The sequence below is a fragment of the Onychomys torridus genome, chromosome 4 (assembly GCF_903995425.1).
Source record: "Onychomys torridus chromosome 4, mOncTor1.1, whole genome shotgun sequence".
Lineage (NCBI taxonomy): Eukaryota > Metazoa > Chordata > Mammalia > Rodentia > Cricetidae > Onychomys > Onychomys torridus.
In genome coordinates this window covers 42,148,628-42,171,163 of record NC_050446.1, presented here as the reverse complement: position 1 = coordinate 42,171,163, position 22,536 = coordinate 42,148,628, and the positions used below count along the sequence as shown (strand labels likewise).

At 40.8% G+C, this 22,536-nt stretch overlaps 1 protein-coding gene across 1 annotated transcript in view; it reads left to right on the top strand.

The window, feature by feature from the left end:
• Positions 1-22,536, top strand: part of Slc38a11 (solute carrier family 38 member 11) — a 50,158-nt gene that overhangs the window by 12,993 nt on the left and 14,629 nt on the right. The window contains exons 7-10 of the mRNA XM_036185090.1: positions 276-355; positions 15,249-15,319; positions 16,033-16,194; positions 19,671-19,783. Coding sequence (XP_036040983.1) covers positions 276-355; positions 15,249-15,319; positions 16,033-16,194; positions 19,671-19,783 — 426 coding nt within the window. The remainder of the gene's footprint in view (positions 1-275; positions 356-15,248; positions 15,320-16,032; positions 16,195-19,670; positions 19,784-22,536) is intronic.

Sequence of the window (22,536 nt, the reverse complement as noted above, 5' to 3'; positions counted from 1 at the left end):
ATCCTGTGCAGGAAGTCACAGAAAGGGCTTAAAGCTTTGTTGCAAAATCACAATGGACACTGGATCTTGGGTTTAGCTCCCAGAGATGATTATAATCTGTTAAGTAGTTATATACCCACCCAAGTGTAGAGAAAGTTCTGTTAGGTTGTAAACCACATAGGGAACTGGATAAAAACAATCTATGAATAAATTTACCCAATTAATAAAAATGATGTACTACTTAAAAAAATTATTTGCATCTTATACTGATGATGTCTTCATGTTTCTTTTTGCAGATCTCTCTCATTTCTACAATTTTAACAATTCTAATTCTTGGAATTGTAATGACAAGGGCAGTTTCCTTGGGGCCAAACATGTAAGTGTTGTTGCACTTTTGACTTTACATCAGTATTTGCTGAAACATAGCATATTCAGGTACATAAGAAAAATACACAAATAAAAATATAGCCAGAAATGGTGGCTCATGCCTATAATCCCAGGGCTCAAGAAGAGGGGGCAGCCAGATCATGTGTTCAAAGTCATTTTCAGCTGTGAAGCAGTAGTATCAAGGCAAGGCTGAGATACAGAGAGACTCAGTCTCAAAATAGAAGATAAGAAAAGACAGAAGGAAGGAAGGAAGGAAGGAAGGAAGGAAGGAAGAGGTTATACACACATTAACAACGAGAAACACCACATAGTGAGTATTCGGAAAAATCAGAGGAAGCTTTACAGTCAGTAAATGCAGCAGGGGACCTAAAATGTACTAAACAATAAAGAAATTAATTTAAGCTATGTCTTAACGAATGCAAGGAATACTGAATCTTCTACTACTGGTCTCTAAGAAGGAAGAGGGTGGGGAGCCCTGGTGGATAGATCTGATTGGTAGTGCAGTGCTCAAGGCAATGTTTCCCTCTTGATTGTCGCTCTTTAAAGCCATTTCCTTTAGTGCATATACTTACAAAAATCTTCTTAGCTTACCAGGAAAAAAAAAATGTGGCTCAGGTATGTAGGGAGTCAGAACCAGGGTGCCAACATGCTTTGATTTTAGTAGAGTCCTGCATCCCCTTGCTACAGGTTCCCACATGGCAGCCGGCTCTCTAGTTGTTACCCGCCTGCTCTCATCTTACCACCATAAGAATTGGGGCAGATGGCTGGGGAAGTGGAGCCCCTTGGGAGAGTGCCTGACTAGAATGCAAGACCCCCCCCCATTCCCAAGATCAACCACCAAAAAAGGAGGGAGGGAGGGAGGAAGCGGAGGGGTTGGGGGAGTCCAGCCCTAACACACCCTTGGCAGCTTTGAAACGTTTGGTTTGGTTCAGTCTCGATGTGGCCATGTGTCCCTCCTTTCGGGGAGCGAGCGCTCATGGAGCAGCTGGGGTTTCTTGGGATTGTGCTGTGTCCTGGAAGAAAAGAGCAATATATTGTCTAGATCAGTGTCTGCTGCACGTTGTTCATCAGTTGGATGATTTAAAACCAGAAGAACAGTAAATTCAATCCCATGTGGCTATTGTCAAGTGAAAACAGGAAAGGAGCAAAGGCCTCGCCCAAACCAGGGCTTCATGACCTGCGTGGATCGAGGAGAGCTTTCCAGGGGAGAACGATGGGAGATCTTGGTATCTTGAAAGATGGACTGGAACCATCTTTTTAGACAGACAAGAGGAGAAAAGGCGTTGAGGCTCAGGAAATGCACACATGGAAACACAGAGGTGTATGGCCTGTTCTGTTGCTCCTCCTCCTCCTCCTCCTCCTCCTCCTCCTCCTCCTCCTCCTTCTTCTTCTTCTTCTTTTGGTTTTTCGAGACAGGGTTTCTCTGTGTAGCTTTGGAGCCTGTCCTAGACTAGCTCTGTAGACCAGGCTGGCCTCGAACTCACAAAGATCCACCTGCCTCTGCTTCCCGAGTGCTGGGGTTACAGGCACGCGCCACCACCACCTGGTGCTTCTTATTCAGTACTTACTGCACTGATACTAAATTCCATCCTGGTTTTCAAAAACTGAGTTACAAGAGCAGAAAGATAAGCCATGCGTTACATAATACAATAAGTAGTAATTTTGGCAAAATAGTGAAATATGAGGCTTAACTACAATGACTGAAAAATTTATAATGAAAAATGATTCTACGTAGCCATTTATAATAAAAGGTTTTATACACTAGATGTGTATAACACAATGAGGCAATATCTACGAGGGGCAAAGGTAGAGAGAAAATTAGGAAACTTGAGAAGTCAATAAATCAGAACTCAATTATCCTCCGGAAGGGGAATCACTGATCCCCATCTCCACTGCACATTATACTAGTCTGACTAGCAAGAATGACTGGGGTGCCAGGGCCCCACCCACAGAGGTTCTGACTCATCTTTCTAGGGGACAGGCAATTGGACTTCTCATGGAACAATTAAAGCATCCATGAGCAAGGAGCCAGACAGCCTCCGGCCCAGAGACTGGCCACAAGCATACCCCAGCTGCACCTCATTCCCCAAATGAAAGCAGAGGTTTTTCTTTCAAGTTGATGCTGTCTGGTAGATGAGTCATTCTTCATTTGTGTTTTTCAGGCTTTTTTTTTTTTAATATAGAAAGTGTGATGTGACAGATCATTATTAATATAAGAGAAATGAAATGTCTCTGCTCTCAAGGGTCTTCCAGTTTAGTGGGGAGAACAACACTCCGTGGCTAACTATGGGGATGGGGTGGGGAGAAAGGGATGAGCACTTCCTGTCAGGCTAAATGAGCTGATGTGGTGGCCACAGAGCTTAAAGAGCAATTTGTTTGTTTTGGTCCCAAACAAAATGTAGCCTTAATTTCCTCAACTGGTGATATAATATTTTATCTGAGACCGAGTCTTTACAATAACGGGGGGATATTTACTTAACTCTACCAATATTTAGATGTCTAAGAAGTATGTTCTCTCATACGGTTCTGTCCTTTATTTCTGTTTGAATAGTTCTGCAAACAACTTTTGCTTGCCCTGTTTACAATCAGGCTAATGAAATCTGTGTACAGGTCGGCACAGAAGCTAGTCGAGCAGGCTTCTTTCTGAAAATAAGACAGGCCTGGATGCTTATCATCCATAAAACATGAGGAATCCAATACATCATGTGTGCTTTTCTTCATTTTCAGTTCAGATGAGCGATCAGAAAAGCTGTAGATTTCTCTCCCCATAGGTCTTCTAAAGTGGTATTTGAAAAAAGATCTTTAAACCCACTATCAGAAGACAGGCAGGTCTGTAACAGCTGCTGGTATTGACCTTGTTACCATGGAAACACCTTTTTAGTCGTTGTGTTTAAAAATAAAACACAATTCAATTTCCTTTTCCATAACTCATAGGGCCATAAATTCTGCTTTCTGATATGATTTCAAATAGCCACAGCCTCACGACTCTCAGTTCTTCTTGGAAATTATGGTTAGTTTTGTTGTATTTTCTCAGTCTTTGCTTTATGGAAACTGGGTTAACAAGGTAATGTAATTGTTTTCCAGAAAGTACACAAGTATTAAAATGCAGTAACACGTTTGTTTGTTTTTTTTTTCTAACTTAAATAAGAGGCATTATTTTAAAAAATTTTTACTTGGGATGGACGTCATTGATATGATATCTTATAATCAGTGTGGAAATGATAACATGAAATCAAATTTAAAACTATGTTCCTTCATATGACATCTCTGTTTTAGCATTTCAATCAATAACTTGGCATTCTAAACATAACTGTAGTGTGAACATCTATGCTTTTTACAGACATTTAGATACACACACTGTGCCCTAGAACCCAGCAAGCCTTAATTTCATTACTCTGTCCGTTCTAAGCCCCAATTTCTACAATTTAATAAACTAGAAGGGATTCAAGAGAGAATCAGGATAAATATGGGTAAAAAATATGTAAAAGTACATATTTAAGGAAGAGAATGATTATATTTGATGGTTGTCAATCACTGAACTTTTAAAATGACTTATGGATTATTGTGTGCTTGTTGTAAATGACGGTCACCAAACTGTAACCCGACTGAAGTAAAAGACCGTTTATTAACCCAGCTGTAAGGTTCAAGGTCCATTGCTGGGTATGGTTGTGGGTATGGTTGGATCCAGAAGCTCAATTAAAGGAGTCAGACATGGCTTTTCTTTTCATCTGTCTCTTTGTCCTGCTTCTTGTTTGAGCTCTAGTTTCTGAAATGCCTTCTCGCTGTCACAAGATAACAGCAGGCAGTCTCAACTTCTATCTATTCAGGTCTAAGTCTGCAGAAAAAGAAAGACTTTTCCCTTTCCGGGGATTCCAGTCCACTGCAAGGATTATTACCAGTTGGCTCTGATGAGGATCTGCAAGGATTCCTACCCCAGGATCTGTGTGGAGTTACTTGAGATCAGGTCACAGGTGCCCACCCTTGGAGCTAAGAATTGGGTCACCACAAGGAATGCATCCAGGCTGAATAGGAAAATGAGTGGTCCCAAAAGACATCAAAGCAGGAATGATTAGAAATGTAGAAGAGCCACTTAGATTACAGGGGTTTCAATTAAATGGTATGGGTAGAACACATTTACAAAAAATTCAAGATATAAGTGAATGACAAATATCTTCATGGGAAAAATACTCCTATTGGAGCCTGGAGACATTGTTTAATGAAAATTTTAAAAATTAAAAAAAAATCCCACCATGTTTCTAACAAATTAATTTATATCATGTATATATTTAAAAAGCATATGGCATAACAATGTTCAATAAATTATTTCAGTAGAAAACACTGAATGTGGAAAATCCCCCCTTCCCCTCTTGTGTCCTCCCAACACCCTTATTTGAGAAAGGGTATAAATGAGGTGAAGTGGTGTGGGGAAAAATGGCCTGAGAGGAAAAAAAAAGAGCTAATTATAAGAATTATTGAGCAAGTCATAGTTCAAGTCAAAAAATGAATCTAAAAATGCTCAATGAATTCTTTTTTGGAGGTGAGGGATAAAATGGGGGTCTCACTATGTAGCTCTGTCTATCCTAGAATTCAGTATGTAGACCAGGCTGGCCTCAAACTCACAGAAACATTCTGCCTCTGTCTCCCAAATACTGGGATTAAAGGCATCCAGCTTCCAGGAACTCTTGAAGGCATTTGGGGCAGTTGCATGGTCCGTGGAGAGAAGCTGGGACATTCATGCTTGAAAGTGTGGCCTAAGGATACAGAGAGGAACATGTGGGGCCATTCTGAAGATCATAGTAGGCAATGTGGGTTTCATTCTGGGAGCTTATCCCAGAATGGTGATGAGGAATGGGTTCAGAAGTTGAGTATTTGGGCTTTGTAAATGTGGAGCTATAGAGAATGAGAAGGGTTCTCCACGTAGAACTAACATGGTCATGTTGCTTGTTGAACTGTCTTTATTCATCTCTTAGGCATCTTCTTGCAGGGGGACTTTACGTCTTTCATCTTACTGTGAGCATGCTGGGCACAGAGGTCACATTTGCTCTTTCACAGTCTATGCTCATCTCTCAACAGAGCGTTCAACACAAACCTGGGGCTCAGTAAGGAACTGCCAGACAATCACCTGACAGCTAAGTGAATCAGTGTGCCTTCCTTGCTTTGGTCAGTCCCTCCTGGGGATCGGCTGGACAAGAGAATAAGAATCGTCTCGAGGCAATGAAATTTTCATGGAAAAAAAGTATTTACTATCCAGGAAAACTTTCCTAGGGTTAGTTTCAAAGCCAGTGATCACCCAGACCGTGATAACCATTGACCCCCCACTTTCCTATCATTCACCTCCCTGCATGCCACATAAATATTGTGTTTAGACATAACTAGAGTTTTGGGATTCTGGCCGAAAGTCTGTCCAGAGTATATAAGGGAGTCAGCAGAGACCAAGACGCAGGGAAGACTCCGCTGCAGTGTAGAAATCTTGGCTTGTTCCTTAGCTGTTCTGAAGCAGAAAAGTGGCCAGATAAGCTTCCGTTTTAATTTGGGCTTTTCTTACAGCCCAGGTGAGGGCAATGGGGAGCACAAAAGCTTGGGAAAAGGCTGTCTATCCAAGAGTCTAGCACAGGACAACTGGTACAGTATGTACATGTGGCTAGCAGACATGAAGGGGGAGGAACCTTTAAGCTGATAGTTATCTAGACTTTGTGTCACCTTGAAGGTCCTAAGGGAGCAGGAGTTACTTACAGTGATGGTTGATATAAAGGTTTTCATTCTAGACAATTAGATTCACAGGTGGTCCAGAACTCACTACCAAAGGGAGAAATAGAAGAGTCTAGTGTCAATCAATGTATTAAATGCCTATTGAGTCGGTTGTTCTAGGTTGTGAGGCTATGAAAGTAGGTATAACCCAGTCAGTCCTCCTTTGTGTGTCTATTAAAGTTCATTGAGGGTAGAGATGGGCATATTTACATCAGAAAACCAAATAACACTCATAATTCTAACAAATATTCATAATTAGGGAGCTAGGGATATGATTCAGTCAGTAATGTGCCTGTAGTACAAGCATGGGGGCCTGAGTTAGAATCCCCAACAGCCCCGTGAAAAGCCAAATCATTGGTGTATGCCTGTGATCCTATTGCTAGGCACATGGAGACATGAAGATTTCTGGGCTTGCTGGCCACCCAGTCTAAACCAGTCAGTGAGCTCCAGGTTCACTGAAAGAACCCATCTCAAATGATAAGGTGGAGAAGTGACTGAGGAAAACACATGTTGGCTCCTGACCTTTACACACACACACATTCTTACACACCCCCATAATTGTGTTCCCCAACAAATGCATACACAAAAACATATACACTAATAACAACAATGATAATAATAATAAATATTTTTAAAAGTAAAATCCTACTCTATGCCCTCCCACCTGCCTGTTTGTGCCAAACCAACCAACCAACAACACTTTGTGAAGAGTTGGCAGGGGAATCATGACTAGATGATAATAAGAATCAAAGGAAATTTATATCTCCAGAGACAAAACATATTCAAGATTACAAGATTTTTCTCAGGGATCATTTTTGTAAGACCGAAACTAAATTTTGGCAAAAAGAATCAGCATGAAGTTTTCTGAAAATTTAAATCAACTTTTGAAAATTGTGTTTGAAGTAAAGGAATCCACTTTGACATTGAGAGTAATTGCAAGGAAGGATTTTCCCAGGCAGCTCTGCCAAACACAGATCTGTATCACAGAGCCAGGCACAAATGAGCTGGGAAGGTGGACAGTGACTGAGGAGCCAGATGATGCTGAGCCGGGGGTGTGGTCAGATCTGCTGGTCCTTCAGAGCTTGACAGAAAACAGGAAACACTGAGCTGTGCCTAGGACTGTCCAGAGCACTTAACTCCCAGCTGTGTCTGGTTGAAGCAGTTAATTTATAAAGTGTTCAACAAAGTATCAGTCTCTGCCCACAATGGATTATTTGGAAGCCTCCTCAACTCAACTAAAGAGTTTGAGAGTGTGCTTCCAGAAGGCACGAGTATTGCAAGCCTCCTGACCCAGAGGTGCACTGTCTTAAGACCCAGGATATTGGTTGTTGTTTTGTTGTTGTTTATTTGAGGCAGGGACTCAATATATAGCTCAGGTTGGCCTGAAATGGGCTATGTAGACCACGCTAGCACCAAACTTACAGATATCCACTTGCCTCTGCCTCCTGAGTACTGAGATTTTAGGTGAGACACCCTGTCCAGCCTGAAGCTTGCTTTCATCACTCTATGAAGACAGGTTTATTTGGTAGGACATCCTTGCTGATCCCTCAGCTCTTATGGAAGACAACAAATTTAAGTTTCCAATCAAGATAAGACAACTGAATCCAAGTATCCAAAACATCACCCACATCCAGCAGCTCACAACCAGCTGTAACTCCAGATACTGAGGATCTAATGTCTCCTTCTGGCCTCTACAGGCATGCCCACACATGGCATATACTCCCACAGACATACATATAAAGCAAAATGTTTAAAAATAAACCTTTTCTTAAAAAGCATATAGGACTACGTGATTAGCATACAGGAAACCCTGACTTTGATCCCCCATCCCCACCAAAAAGACTAAACAAGAATTACATAAATTAACATCTGTTCACATTTTTTATGTGAAGAAAGTAGTCTTTCTTTTTGAAGTGCCGCCTGTGCTAAGGTTGCAAACTGCTCTTTGCCAGGCCCCAAACTATCTTTTCCTTCTTCACATATTGTAGTTCTCAGACACTAAAGCTTTTAAAATTAAGTACTTTTTCCTCTTTACCCTTCCTCCCAGCCCCCTTCTCCTCCCTCCCCCCTCCATTCCTGCCCTGGGTTTTCTTTTAACCAGTTTACCCTGTTTGACTTTAGATAGGATCCCTTTTGTTAAGCCTCTTCCAAACACTGATAAGATCTGACAGGGAGACCTGTCCTGCTGTGCCTTCTAGACAGGCTGTCTCTCAGTTTGCTCCTACACCACCACCCACCACCCTAGAACTCCCCTTTACCTCTTCCCTATTCTTTCTGAGCCTTGCATACTCCACCCTCTTTCTCATGAGTACCTTTATATGGCTCTCCACGGTTATGACATAACTTCTTCTCCATTGATGTCTCTTCTGCCACCATCCTCTCCCTCATCAACCATTTAAATTCCTTTAATAACATTTTAGTGGGATCTCAGGACAGAAGGGAAGTCCATGTGCCTATCTACTCTGGTTTAATTAGAAAGCCAAGTTTAAGTGTGTGTGTGTGTGTGTGTGTGTGTGTGTGTGTGTGTGTGTGTGTTATGTACATGTGACTGTTGATACCAGGGGGGCCAGAAGAGGACATCAGATTCCCTAGTGCTGGAGTTACTGACTGTTGTATCCGATATGGCTACTGGGAACAGAACAGGAATCCTCTGGAAGAGCAGGAAGTGCTTTCAACTCCAAGTCATCTCTCTAGCTGCCAGGTTTAAACTTTTTTATTATTGACTTGCATGAAATTCTAAGCTCAAATTCAATAATTTATTTAGAAGACATTTTATGCCTTAGAGAAGTTATTTCCTTTTATGTGGAGTTTATACTCTGTTGTGAAGAGTAGAAGGCTTGATCTAATGGAGAGGGATGGTGTATCAGTCAAGGTTCTCTAGAGTAACAGAGTATATAGAATGAATATCAATAGATAAATAAATGGATGTATAGATGGATGGATGGAGAGATAGACAGAAATAGATAGATAGATAGATAGATAGATAGATAGATAGATAGATAGATAAGATTTTTTATAATGACTTACAGGCTGTGGTCCAGCTAATCCAAAAATAGCTGCCTATGAATGGACATTTCTAAGAATCCAGTACTTACTCAATCCTTGAGGCCGGATGTCTCAGCTGGTCCTTCCTCATTTGTATATGAAATCCCAAAGAAGTAGGCTTTAATGCCAATGAAGGAATGGACTTGGTAGCAAGGGAAAGCAAGCAGGTGAAAAGCAAAAACTTCCTTTTTCTATTTCCTTATATAGACTTCCAGCAGAAGGCATGGCCCAGGTTAGAGACAGATCTTCCCTTCTCAAAGGATCTGGATTAAAGGTGTGTCTTCCCACCTCAAAGATCCAGATTAGAAGTAGATCTTCCCACTTCAAATCAAGCAAAAATCCCTCATAGGTGTGTCCCATTTTGAGTTCTTAGTTAATTCCATATTAGTCAGGTTGACAACCAAGAATTGCCATCACAGATGGATAGGTAATTCTTTCTCAAAAATTGCCTAATTACTTATTGCAACATTTTATAATAATGAAGATATAGAAGTAATCTAAGTGTCCACCCAATGATGAATAAGGAAAATGCAACAAATATATACAACATAATACTATTCTACCATTAAAAAATAAAATAAAGTTGTGTCATTTGCCATAACATGGAACTGGAAATGTAAAATAAGTCACAAACAGAAAGACAAGTACCATATGATCTCACTCTCTTGTGAAATATTATTTTTGTTTGTTTGTTTGTTTGTTTGTTTGTTTGTTTTGTTTGTTTGTTTTATTTTGTGGAGCTGAGGACTGAACCCCGGGCCTTGCACTTGCTAGGCAAGCACTCTACCACTGAGCTAAATCCCCAATATTTTAAAAGTTGATCTCAGGCAGGGCTTGGTGGCACATACCTTTACTCCTAGCATGTAGGAGGCATAAGTAGGCAGATCTGTAGGAATCCCAGGACAGCTAAGGCTGTACAGTGAGACCCTATCCCCCAAAAGCAAACAAACACAGTTGCTCTTCTAGAAGTTAAACAGTTGAATGGTTGTCACTAGCGGCTGGGAGGGGGTATACAAAGATATAATTTAGTAACAGAAGTAGGTTCTATGTTTTATATACAGTAGAATAATTAAATGTGGTAATGTACAGTTAATGGTTTAAAAGCTAGGAGATAGTATTTTAAATATTTTTATGATAAAGAATAAGTGTGTGTGTGTGTGTGTGTGTGTGTGTGTGTGTGTGTGTGTGTGTTTGCCCTGATTTAAAAATTACCTGGCACATATATGTATTACAAAAACACCACATGGTATCCCATACATATGTAGAATTTTATGCAGATGAAAAACATAATACATTTTCTACCTGCTGGATTTCTTTACCTGTCAGTTTCTAGTCTCTGTTACTCTATATGTGATCCAAAGATTAAAGGAGAAAAAGTAAGAACCGTTGCTACTGCTTAGATGAAAACTGTGGGAAGAGATCTATGAGAGTCAACCCTTAAAAATATTCCTTCATAGAAAACCCAAAATTGGGGGGGTGGTAAGTACCTGTGCCTGTTTATATATCCAATAATAGTCTAATTTTGTAAAATCATGGAAAACTAATTTCCCATCACCTGCAAAGCATTTGAAATGAACACATTCATACTTACGTGTATCTCCCAAGCTACTTCACCTTATGAAAAACATATCCAGGGCCTCTAACGCTTCTGAAGTAAAATTGTAAGTTCCCTGATCAGGTCTATGGACTGTGGCTCTCAGAGTAGATGTTACTAAAATCATCTTAGTTTGTTAGGTTTCTTGAATTTTTATTTTCATGATATTTAAGTTTCCTATGAAATCTAGGAGTTTTCAGCCATTCTAACATTATTTGTTTCTCTCCTCTGTCTCTGTCTCTGTATCTCTGTCTCTCTGTCTCTCTGTCTCTCTCTCTCTCTCTCTGACAATGGCCGACTAGGTAGTGTCCCAGAAGTCCCTTTTCTCTGTTCATTATTCTTAATCTATTAATCCTTCAATCTTTTCTGTTTCCATCCCTCAAACATCAAAATGCCCATGGTATTTTCTCTGTCTGCACAAGGATGTATTTGAATTCCCCTGCACTGTTTTCATTTGATGAGCCTGTGGACATGGGTCAGCTGGCAGAGTACTTGCCTGGCAAGCATGAAACTCTGGGTTTGATCTCTAGCACCACATCAAACTGGCCATATTGGTGCACGCCTCTTATCCCCACATTCAGGAGCTGGAGGGATGGGGGTCAAGGTTCAAGGTCATCCTCAGCTACCCAGTGAACCCTTGGCCAGACGGGGATACAGGCCACAAAAAAGAAAGGTTAAACTAAGGAAACCTAATGTAACAGGTTACAGTGGCCACACTTGTCCATTGCTTCTATTTTGATACATTTAGCACTTAACAACTGAAGCAACTAGCAAGGTAGAACATAATCTTTCAGTCCAGCACTAGAGAAGCTTAATCAGACAGATAGTAAATTCAAGGACTACCTGGGTAACAGATGGAGTTGAAGGCCTGGCTGGCTAGTTTAAACTTAGTAAGATCCTATCTCAAAAAAGTGAGAATATCCGGGGATGTAGCTCAGTGGTAGGATGCTTGCCTACCTTGCAGAAGGCCATTTACGTGATATCTGACACACACAAAATTAAGGTTAATATCTATTAGCTTGCTCTTGATTCCTTTCCTACCAATTGATTCACACATTGCTCATCATGTTTCATTTTTCTTATTGCGTTGCAGAGTATTTACTATAAACTAGATAATAATAATTTCACTGATTTTATGTGTGGTCAATCTCCAATCTCTTTTTCCAGTTAAACATTTATAACTTTGCATATGGATTCTGTCATTTACAAATGTTTTATACTACCTTTGATTTTTTCATCTACCACTCTTTGCCTTAAGATTCCAATATTATCTGTTTTCAAAATTTGTTCTTCCATATGCTTTATCCTTTGAATACAAATTTGGGAGAAATTGGCATGTGCATAATATTGAGTCTTCCTGTGCAGAAATGAAGACGTGGTATGTCTCTGCATCTCTTTGTTCTTTAATAGAAATGTAACATAATGTTAAAACGTCCTTCAGAACAGGGCTTCTCTTGTCATTGTCACTCTTTAAAATATGTCAGTTGTCAACATCAACTCGACTGGGGCGTGTGTGTGTGTGTGTGTGTGTGTGTGTGTGTGTGTGTGTGAACTGAATTTATATTCAGCCCTCTGTTAGATACCCTGTAAACTCCAATGGCTGGCCATAAGAGCCCTTGAATTTTCTATGTTTATAACCATGGTGTGCACAAATGTGCTACGCTTTTTTTGTGGTTAGGCATCTTCTCATCAACTCCTTGAACTAAGTAAGAACCAGCAATTGGATATGAAAGAGTCTTATCTGGCTTCTTCCTTAGTTGTAACATTTCTACCTTTTCAGTGCCACATTTAATACACATACGTTTTGGTGTAGGTGTTCTTCCTTGGGATAAGGGAATTCTTATCCAGATTGCTTGGTATGTTTATGAAAATAAATACTGAATCATATGCTTTTGTGTATGTACTGAAATCCATATGCTTTCCCACACTAATCTAGTAATGTGGTAAACTCATTAACAGATGTTTCTATGAGACTACCCAGGCAATGATTAGGAAGGCTATTTCTGGTGACGTTTTAATCATACAAATTGCTTGGACACATTGTTAATATTTTTGGAGTTGATGTCTATAGTCTAAAGGTAGAAGAACCATAACTTCATTTGTTTTCATCTGGGTTGAGTATCAAAATTTATCTCATCTCATAAATTATACCAGGGAGAAATGTCCATTCCTTCTCTTCTCTCTTTCTCCTCTCCTTCCCCTGCTCCCTCTCCCTTTCTCTTCCTCTCTCTGGAACTAATTGTTTCTGAACTCACTCCTTTGTTGCAAATGATTGGAAAGCCACCCCCCCCCCCAATACCTCTTCCCTTTTCCTAGATTTGGAACACACTACTCACTCAGAGCATATCAGAAAGTTAGACAATCTTCCGTTAGCACTGCCCAATATGAATCATTTTTATAAGACTATTAAATACGTGTGCACACTGCACACTAAGGCTGGAATTTGCCAGGCTGACTGGAGAGAGAAGGAGCCGTGGAGGCAGCAGGTGGCAGTAGTTCCCACTCAAAGAGCAGAGATTCCCAGCAGGTCTGGGAACAGTGGGAGACCTCCTCTCAGACTGGCTTTCCTGTCTGTCTTGTTTCCCCTGAGAGCTGCTCCTTTCATTTATAGAAAGATGATAGACTGAACACATTCCACAAACTTTGACAAAGCAAATAGAATTCGTGTGTGTCCTCTTCACACAGACAATGAGTAACAAACATGAAAGATGAGTTTTCATCTTGAGAACTCCCCTTTTTATTCAGCCCTCCAGGACCCTCAAGCTCTCTGGTGGGCTTCTGGTCTATCTCCATGCACTCTTTAGGGTCTCGTTCAAACCTGTCTATAGAAGTATGTGATACTTGTGGACTTTTATCCGCCTTTGAATACGTAAAAAAGGGATACTAATCAAATATTAATAAATAGTACTGATAAAACTAATGACTATATATTGAACACATGCTGTCTTGCAATCCCTCTTTCAGAAAATTTGCAAGCTTAATCTCATTTAATCTGTAAAATAACTCAGGAAATTAGATAGTATGGTTACTTTCATTTCACAGAATCAGATATGGAAACATGGATCAATTAACTTAGCTAAAGGAATACCTTAGCTAACAGATAGCAGAGGCCAGAAGAACATACTCAAGCTTGTAAGATTCATTATTACAGAGGTAGAGGCAAGAGTATTTATTAGGCAGGTCAATCCATGGTAACACTGGATATTTTAATTCCACTAGGATATATGCTGCTGGGGAATTAAAGTGAGTGACTAACTAGACATGATGAAGCCACACTTTTAACCCCAGAATGATAAAGGCTGAAGCAAGAGGATCACAAGTTTGAGACCAGCTTGGCTAGACAGTGAGACTCTGTCTCAGAACAAATAAATAAACAAAAAAGTAATTTTTAAAATGTGTGTATGTTCAAAACCCCTTTTGAGAAGTACACGAACAGGTGGAAACTTGAGGCCAAAGTCTGAAAAGATTTTGGATGAAACACACCAGGAAACTAAGCAAACTAGACCATAATACAGAGACTATCTTAATGTTAGATGAAAAGAATTCTTTTGGTTTTGGTTTTGGTTTGACACAAGGTCTCACTGTGTGGCCCTTGCTGGCCTGGAACTCACTTTGTAAACCAGGCTGGCCTTGCATTCATAGAAATCCACCTGTCTCTGCCTCTTAGAGTGCACTACTATGTCTGAACTAAATGATGATAATTCTTGAATGTACCCGCAAACAAACAAATGAGATAAGAGCCTATTTCTCTAGAAATAGTCAGGACACCCTCAGTCAGCCTCAACTCACATCTACCTTCCTTAATAAATTCCAGCTCCCATTAAATTTCTTGCAGGTCGATCAAACCAGAAAGACTGAACAGGTAAAGAGCAGTTATAGGATATTAGTAATTCAATATCTCCCTCAGGATCTTGTGTGATGACTCCATAATAACTTTGTTGTTAAAATGATTGAGCAAATCAATTACCCAAATCACACAGTCAGTGAATATTTTACATGTGTAAACACAGAATCTTTCCAAACATTTAACAAGCATTTTAGAGCATTGTGGTTGAGGAAACACTGGTGTCCCTCAGAAATGTATATTGATGAGATACATATGTATGGTGGATGGATGGATGTATGACGATGATAAATGGAAGGCCTTTATTAACTTATTTTATATGTATAGGTATTTTGCTTTCATGGTGTGTGTGTCTGTAAGTCTATGTGTCTGTGTGTATCACAGGTATCTTGTGCCAAAGGAGTTAATAGGAGAGCATTAGATCCCCAGGAACTGGAGTTACAGATGGCACCATGTGGGTGCTCGGCACCATACCTGGGTCCTCTGCAAGAGCAACAAATGATGCTAACCTCTGAGCCATCTCTCTAGCCCCCCCATTAAGTTCCCATTGAAAGATACTCAATTTTTATGTGTGATACTATTTCTTATTCTCCAATATATATACTATTCCACTTGTTTAATAATGTATCTAATTGACTGATTTTCTTCTAGACCAAAGACAGAAGATGCTTGGGTATTTGCAAAGCCCAACGCCATCCAGGCTATTGGGGTGATGTCTTTTGGTGAGTACCTGGCTTTCAAAACCCTTTCTCGGTATGACTCCACCTGCCCTGTGAAGAGGTACTTCTCCTTGTATGTCTATAGCAGGTCTTCTGAGTTTAGACTTCCCATTAGCAGCATGCACTCTAGTTTGTATTAATATAAAATTAGACTCAACCCCTTCTTGTTCATTACTAACCTTCCTCATCTGTTGCGAAAATTTGCTTCTAATTGGAGAAAAATGTTTCCAAGCTAGGTATCCATTACGGTTAGTGTGTTTCCTAACATGGATATCTAGCAAATGTCATAGACTTCTTCAAAGTCTTTGCAGAAAAGGATTAAGATTTGGCTAGATATCTATAGCTCTCCTACATCCCAGATGCCAAGGAAAGTCATGTACAGATTTTCCCTCCTCAGCTCCAAAAACAAAAACAAAAACAACAACAACAAAAAAAAGATAGGAAGGGCCATTAGGAAGAAGTAAAAAAAAAGGGAGAGAAGTCAGACAGGCCTGGTTCCTGTCGACAGTGATGTGAAGAAACTAGGTAGGCCTTCTGTGTAGTTTATTTGTAGGCTTATTAGAAATCTTACTTTCTGGCTTATTTGGTGTTGCAGAATTACTATATTTTCATTTTAGAGACTTGAAATTCTAAGGCAGTGTGTGTCTCTCAACTTTGCAGAGTAGAAAACACGGTCTTGCCCCTTCCCCAGTAATTGTTTTTCTTTTGTATTCCAGCTTTCATTTGCCACCATAACTGCTTCCTGGTCTATGGTTCTCTCCAAGAGCCCACGGTAGCTAAGTGGTGCCGGGTCATCCACACGTCCATCTTGGTTTCTGTACTTATTTGTGTGCTCTTTGCCACATGTGGGTACTTGACTTTTACTGGCTTCACTCAAGGTAAAACGGGAGACTAAACCACATCCTGTCTTGGTGCACATGTGGACTGGTACCAGGATACCAGTGTTCTACTCATTTCTGGAACAGTTTTCTCAGGGTCTGTCTGATACCTTTCCCTTCCACCCACCCTCTGCTCTACCATCCTGCCTCTCTATGCTCCGCTTCATAATTTCTCTCTTCTTAACGTCTGAGATGTGGTTCTGTGACACCAATGCCCTCTGCTTCCAGACACATTTGTTTGTTTGCAAACATGAACTCTGGCTCCCCTCTCCACTGCCACTCTGTACCTTTCCTCTCCTGGGTGCTAATAGCCTCCCAGTGTTGACGCTGATAACCTTTCTGGTTCTGGTCCTTTTGAACCATTGTGAGTCACTTAGCTATGCTGAACTGCCTCCCACTTGAGGAAAGAATGGCTGTAGTATCATGGCTTTTCTTTTTCTGTGCTAGTGTGTGTGTGTGTGTGTGTGTGTGTGTGTATGTATATGTGTGTGTGTGTGTGTATGTGTGTGTGTGTGTATGTATATATGTGTGTGTGTGTATGTGTATGTATGTATGTATGTATATATGTATGTATGTATGTATGTATGTATTTGCTTCCTTCCTGAGAACTTTCTAATCCCCATCCCACCCAGAGATTGGGGTCCTGCTTTTCTGTTGACAAATAGTCTGGGTGATTTCCTCATTTTCCTTCTAGCCCAGGCCTTCTTTTTCATCTCCAGCCTGTAGGACATTTCTGCTTAATTGTCTCATTCTGGATTAAATCACAAACATCATCATCCCTATAAAGCCAGCCTTCTCCCTCCCCAACCTCAGAGTGACTTCTCTCTTCCTGTTTCTCTCAGTAACTAAGTGGTGGTCTTCCCTTTACTGCTTTCGACCCTTTCATCCAATCATTCAGGGTATAATACTCAGGCTAGCCTGACAGCAGGCCAAATGCTATGATTCATATATTCCACGGCTTTTGCCGGTCTAGTATCTTACTTGACCTTCCCACAACCCTTTGAAGGTAAGTGGAATAACTAGTTCTACTTCCTGCTTACATAGAGAGAGAAGTAACTTGCCCCAGCTGGCTGGTAACAACCAGAATTCACGTGGTCTTCTGAGGCTCAAGCTCAGATATTTCCCCCCTTCCCTGTCTGCCTCTCCAGTTTTGATCAACACAGAGCCTCCAATAATCTCTTAGAATCCAGCTCTCTTGGATTAGTTTTCTGTGACATGTGACACTGTGGTACTCTTGAGATGCCTTGATCTGCACAGAGATCGTAGGTCACTGTGATTATGTGCATATATTTCTCAGAAGATAGGAAAGATTTTAAAAAGCTAGTGATGTAATAACAATGCAGTAACATACATAATATATATGCATATGTACACATATATATTTGTGATATGTGTTATATATGTGGGATAAATATATTCCAGGATAGTGCAATTAAAAGCAACCTTGAAAGTCTAGGTAAGAACTGTTTCAAGCACTGCCAAGTACCAATCACAATTACCGCATAATATGCCAAGTTGAACGGCCTAAGGGAGCATGCATAGAACCTTGGTTTATAGAAGTCTCTTTTTGCAAGTGATATCTTCCTAGTGGTAATTGCCCTGCTGTAATCAAATATTTATGACAGCTGTGCATGGCCACTAATATCCATAATCCCAACACAACACATGAGAGGGTAAGGCAGGAGGATGGCTAGCCTGTGCCATGTAGAGCAACACTCTAAAAAAGACAAGTGATGGGGGCTCTTTAAGCTGAGTGTGGCCACTTGTACCCTGATCTGGGGTGTGAGGAAGAGACAGTCGGATCACATGGGCTTCCTGGCTGACAGCCTATCTTCGGAGAGAGATTCTCTCTCAAAAATAATAAGGCAGAACATGATGAAGCAAGGTACCTGATGTCCTCCACTGCCTCCATAAGCCCATGCTCAGGTACAAATACCAATACACCTATGTGTATACACTACATACATTACACATACACACACACACACACACACACACACACACACACACACACACACACATTCAGTCTTTCACACACCTCTTTATACAGCAAAGCTGACAGGGATTTGATGTCATTGTTCTTGCCCTTGTGTTTCCCCTTAGCTGTAATTCCCTGACACACAGATTTCAGCTGCAATGAGCCAATGTTGCTCCTTTAGCTCATTTCTCTTTAAGTTGATCTGGTCTTGTTTGTGCAAAGTCCGTGTTCATCAGGAAAAGTCAAGCCAATAGGGCAGTGGGAAGTCTGGAGTCCCGTGGCTATTCCTGTGACTTCAAAGCAAACATGGGGCCTGGTAACCAGGGGAGGAGAGCAATGGGAACCTCCATTCTCAGGTTTCCCAGTGTTGAACCCTCCTCAATGTTGAGGTTGTTCTCTGCTACTACTGCTTTGTGTTGTCATCTCCTCTGCCCTGAGGGGACACCAGAAAAGTCACACACATCTGGTGTTGTTGGTAAGCCAAGGGACACGGCCATTTAAAGCATGTCTTGGAAAGAGGAAGTGCAAGTAGGTTGCCGCCTCGCTCTCTAATACAAACAAGCTCAGAGGGTTACTTTCTTCTTCTGAAATAGTGTCGTAAAATATGTGGCTTTCATCTAATTTTCTAATTGGTTTAATTGAAAAAAGGCAACTGCTGTGTCCAAACTTAACCATGTTATGTTCAGGAAGTACAAAGGCCTGAGGCTGTCTTCTGTGAGCTGGCCAGAGCCCTTGCCTTTTTTCAGACTCCTGAAAACATACGAGTCTCCATAAGAACCAGCCTAAGGTATATATGGTCTGTTGCTTCGTTTAGAAGTAATTAAATTCAGTGTCCTTTCCTGGAATCGGTCCTATTTTCAGTTTTGAACCAGTGAAATCTGCGTTTACACTTGGGTGCATCAAATGCTGTGAAAGATGTGTATCTTTAGAATTCCTTGGTGTGGTTCTGAGCCTGTGATCAAAACCTATACCTCAAGTGCAGGAAACTCGACTCCCCACATGCCCTGGTCCTACCTTTCCTTGTGGGATTGTCCTCCATCTAAAAATAGCATTTCAAAGAGAAATGTGTTTATTTTAATAAACATTTGTTTAAAATAATACAATCACCAGAAACAAAGACCAGAAGCCATTTATAAAGGCCCAGTGCATAAGAATTTAGGGAGTTGATTCTGTTATATACATAAAAAAAAAAAAAAAAAAAAACCCACAATGGACAAAGTAGTTTTTCAAAAATTGGCACAACTTTAAGGCAAACTTACCAGGAGCAAATAAGAACTCGACCAGCGATGAGTACTTTCAAGTGGAACATGTACTAGTTTTAACAGCAGTGAATAAATGCAGGGCTACTGGAGGCAGCATGTTATACTCAGACGTGGTAGTCTATTCTTTTAATCATAGGAAATGAAGAATGTAGACTACCATTTTTATGCAAAAGAATGTCTCATTTGTTAGGTAACCCCAACACTTTGCAAATAAATACATTTTTCTTGTTCTCCAGGAGACTTATTTGAAAATTACTGCAGAAGTGATGACCTGGTGACCTTTGGGAGGTTTTGTTATGGCATCACCGTCATTTTGACATACCCAATTGAATGCGTTGTGACCAGAGAGGTAAGCAGAGGCACTTTTCTTTTTTAATTTTTTTAATACTTATTTATTATGTATACAGTGTTCTGTCTGCATGTGAACCTGCATGCCGCAGAGAGGGCACCAGATCTCATTATAGATGGTTGTAAGCCACCATGTGGTTGCTGGGAATTGAACTCATGACCTCTGGAAGAGCAGCCAATGTGCTCTTAACCTCTAAGCCATCTCTCCAGCCCACAAAGGCTCTTTTCAACCCTTTGCCTGGGTAGCTTGCTCTACTACATTTATTTAGGAAGACACAGACAATTCAATATGTAAATTCCCTAAAGGCATGATGACATGTGACAGATTCATTCAACCTTCTCTTGAAGCTATAAAGGATCAGAATCTATAGGTGAGTATTGCTAGGTCCCAAAGAAACCAGGGACAAATGACTGACTGAGGTGCCAATTTACATAGCAAAGCAGACACTGGCTGCCAGGCTACCTCAGCCTTCTCATCCCTATCCCCTACCCTAAACCTCTCCAGCCCTGACCTTCCCTCCTCTTCCCCCAGCGTCTGGTTCTTGGATAATCCAGCCATTTCGGCCAATGCTCTCTTGACCTCTTGGTCTTCGGGTCCTCTCTTGGCTAGCTTGCCCTCTCTTGGCTAGCTTGCTTTCTCCTCTTTCTCTCTCATGCTCCCCCTCACCCTTCTTTCTCTCCCTGCTATGGACTCTTCCAGATGCCTCTCTGGTTATTCTCTCCCTCATATCTACTATAAAAACTTTCTTCCCACCTATACCTGAGCATGATCATGTCCTCATTTTCATTTAAATATATATTCAAATATTTACAAAATAAAATGTTTCAGATGTTGTAAATATGTGTAAATCATGCTCCAGAGTTGAGTGTGGATGATCATAAACACAAACACACCACTTGGTTCTCAAGTGAATAGCAGCCTTTAGAACAGCCAAACCAAAGTGGTCACCTTTATTTCTAAAGAAATGACAAAAAAAAAAAAAAAATTAAGGATGAAAATGTAAAAAATTCATCCCCAAAATTATTTTTTGTTACAATTTTTCACAAGTCATTGTTTATTTACCGTAAGCCAGAGTAATTGGGTTTGGGGGGGGGCTTTTTTTTTGGTTTTGGTTTTTGGAGACAGGGTTTCTCTATGTAGCTTTTCGCCTTTCCTGGAACTCACTCTGTAGCCCAGGCTGGCCTCGAACTCACAGAGATCCACCTGCCTCTGCCTCCCGAGTGCTGGGATTAAAGGCGTGCGCCACCACTGCCCTGGCTGAGTAATTGGTTTTATTTTTTTAAAAATCATATATTATATTCGATGAGGAATCAAACCTCAACTTAAACCTATAGGTCTACAGATACGTTTTGATGCATATATTCATATAAATGTCTTATATAAACTTTGTATGTTTACAAATACAGGCAGTTATGTAGACAAAAGAGAATCTATTCTTATGTAATTCTGGGTAACATGGCTTATCAGGAATCTCTTATGCTGTTGGCTAGACATCCACTGTGCTGAGTAGCAGCACCCACAGCACTGTGGAAAGGGCTTAGTCAGGATCTATCCCCATGGGCTGTTTACACAGTACACTGTGTGACTGCATGTAATATATGTAGTGAACCACCAACAGAGCCTTAAATCCCCCATCTAATCCACAGGCTTCTCAAGGCAGCTGCTTTCTCACTGTAGGCCATTTCTGGCAACTAGAACCTGTGCAGGGACTCAAAGGTGGGAGGGTGTTCTGTGCGGTGCCTACTTTCTAATTGCACTCCTGTTCACAAGCGGCATGATCCAAGGCTAGTGCCCTTCCTTCACAGAAGAGAGGGGTAGAGTAAACTTCCTGCAGGTTTTAAGCTTCAGGATTTTTTGAAGCTTTACTATTGATCAGGAAAGGCTGTTCTTTCAGCATCTGCCTAGTACTTCAGGTTCAGATTGGATCTCCAGATCAACATGAGTGGATGGTGCAGGCTTGGATGCCTCCTAGGCAACTGTGTGAGGATGATTTGAGTCCCTCCACCTGCAGCTTCTGTCTTCCCTATGTAGAAATGAGTTTCCACTCGAGCTGCCATAACAGGAAAGCAGAATGAAATCAAGATCTTTGTCCCTTGCAGAGGGATGCTGTATGAGCCTCACCGGCTGCTGTTGTTGTCTGCACACATATACATACAAACAGAGCCAACATGAACGCAATCATGTCTCTCCATAGGTAAAATAGCCAGACACACAGAAAGAGGATCAAAAAGACTGTATGCCCCTCATCCTGCCCACATGGTCATTTCATCCTCATAATGCCATCTCAGAGATGTATGACACAGTTGTGTTTAAAGGAGATGAATCTGGGGAAACAGTAAATTTACATCATCTAAGTTATTAGTATCACCATTAGGTCTCTACCAGCAGCATTGGAGCAGCTGATCTGTGGGGATATCTTCTGTCTAGGTAATTTTTCAACTTCTGCCATCATCACAGCCCCTGGCACATGATGCTTCTCTCCACTGACAGTTCCTGTTTCACTGGTATTTTGCACATGGCCATCACTGTTCAGAGTTTTCCTTCTGTCCTCCATGGATAATGTTCTTATTCTTTCTCCTTTGCTCTTCTTTACACTGTGGCCTCAGCTTGTAATTCTGCTCTAAATGTATCCCACCTCAAGCTTGGATAGATCACTCACGTTTCAGAAATGGCAAAAAGAAGAGGACTTTAAGGGAGACTGCCATGTCCTGTGTGCCATGTACCTAGAATCCAGATTGGGGTGACACGGGAAT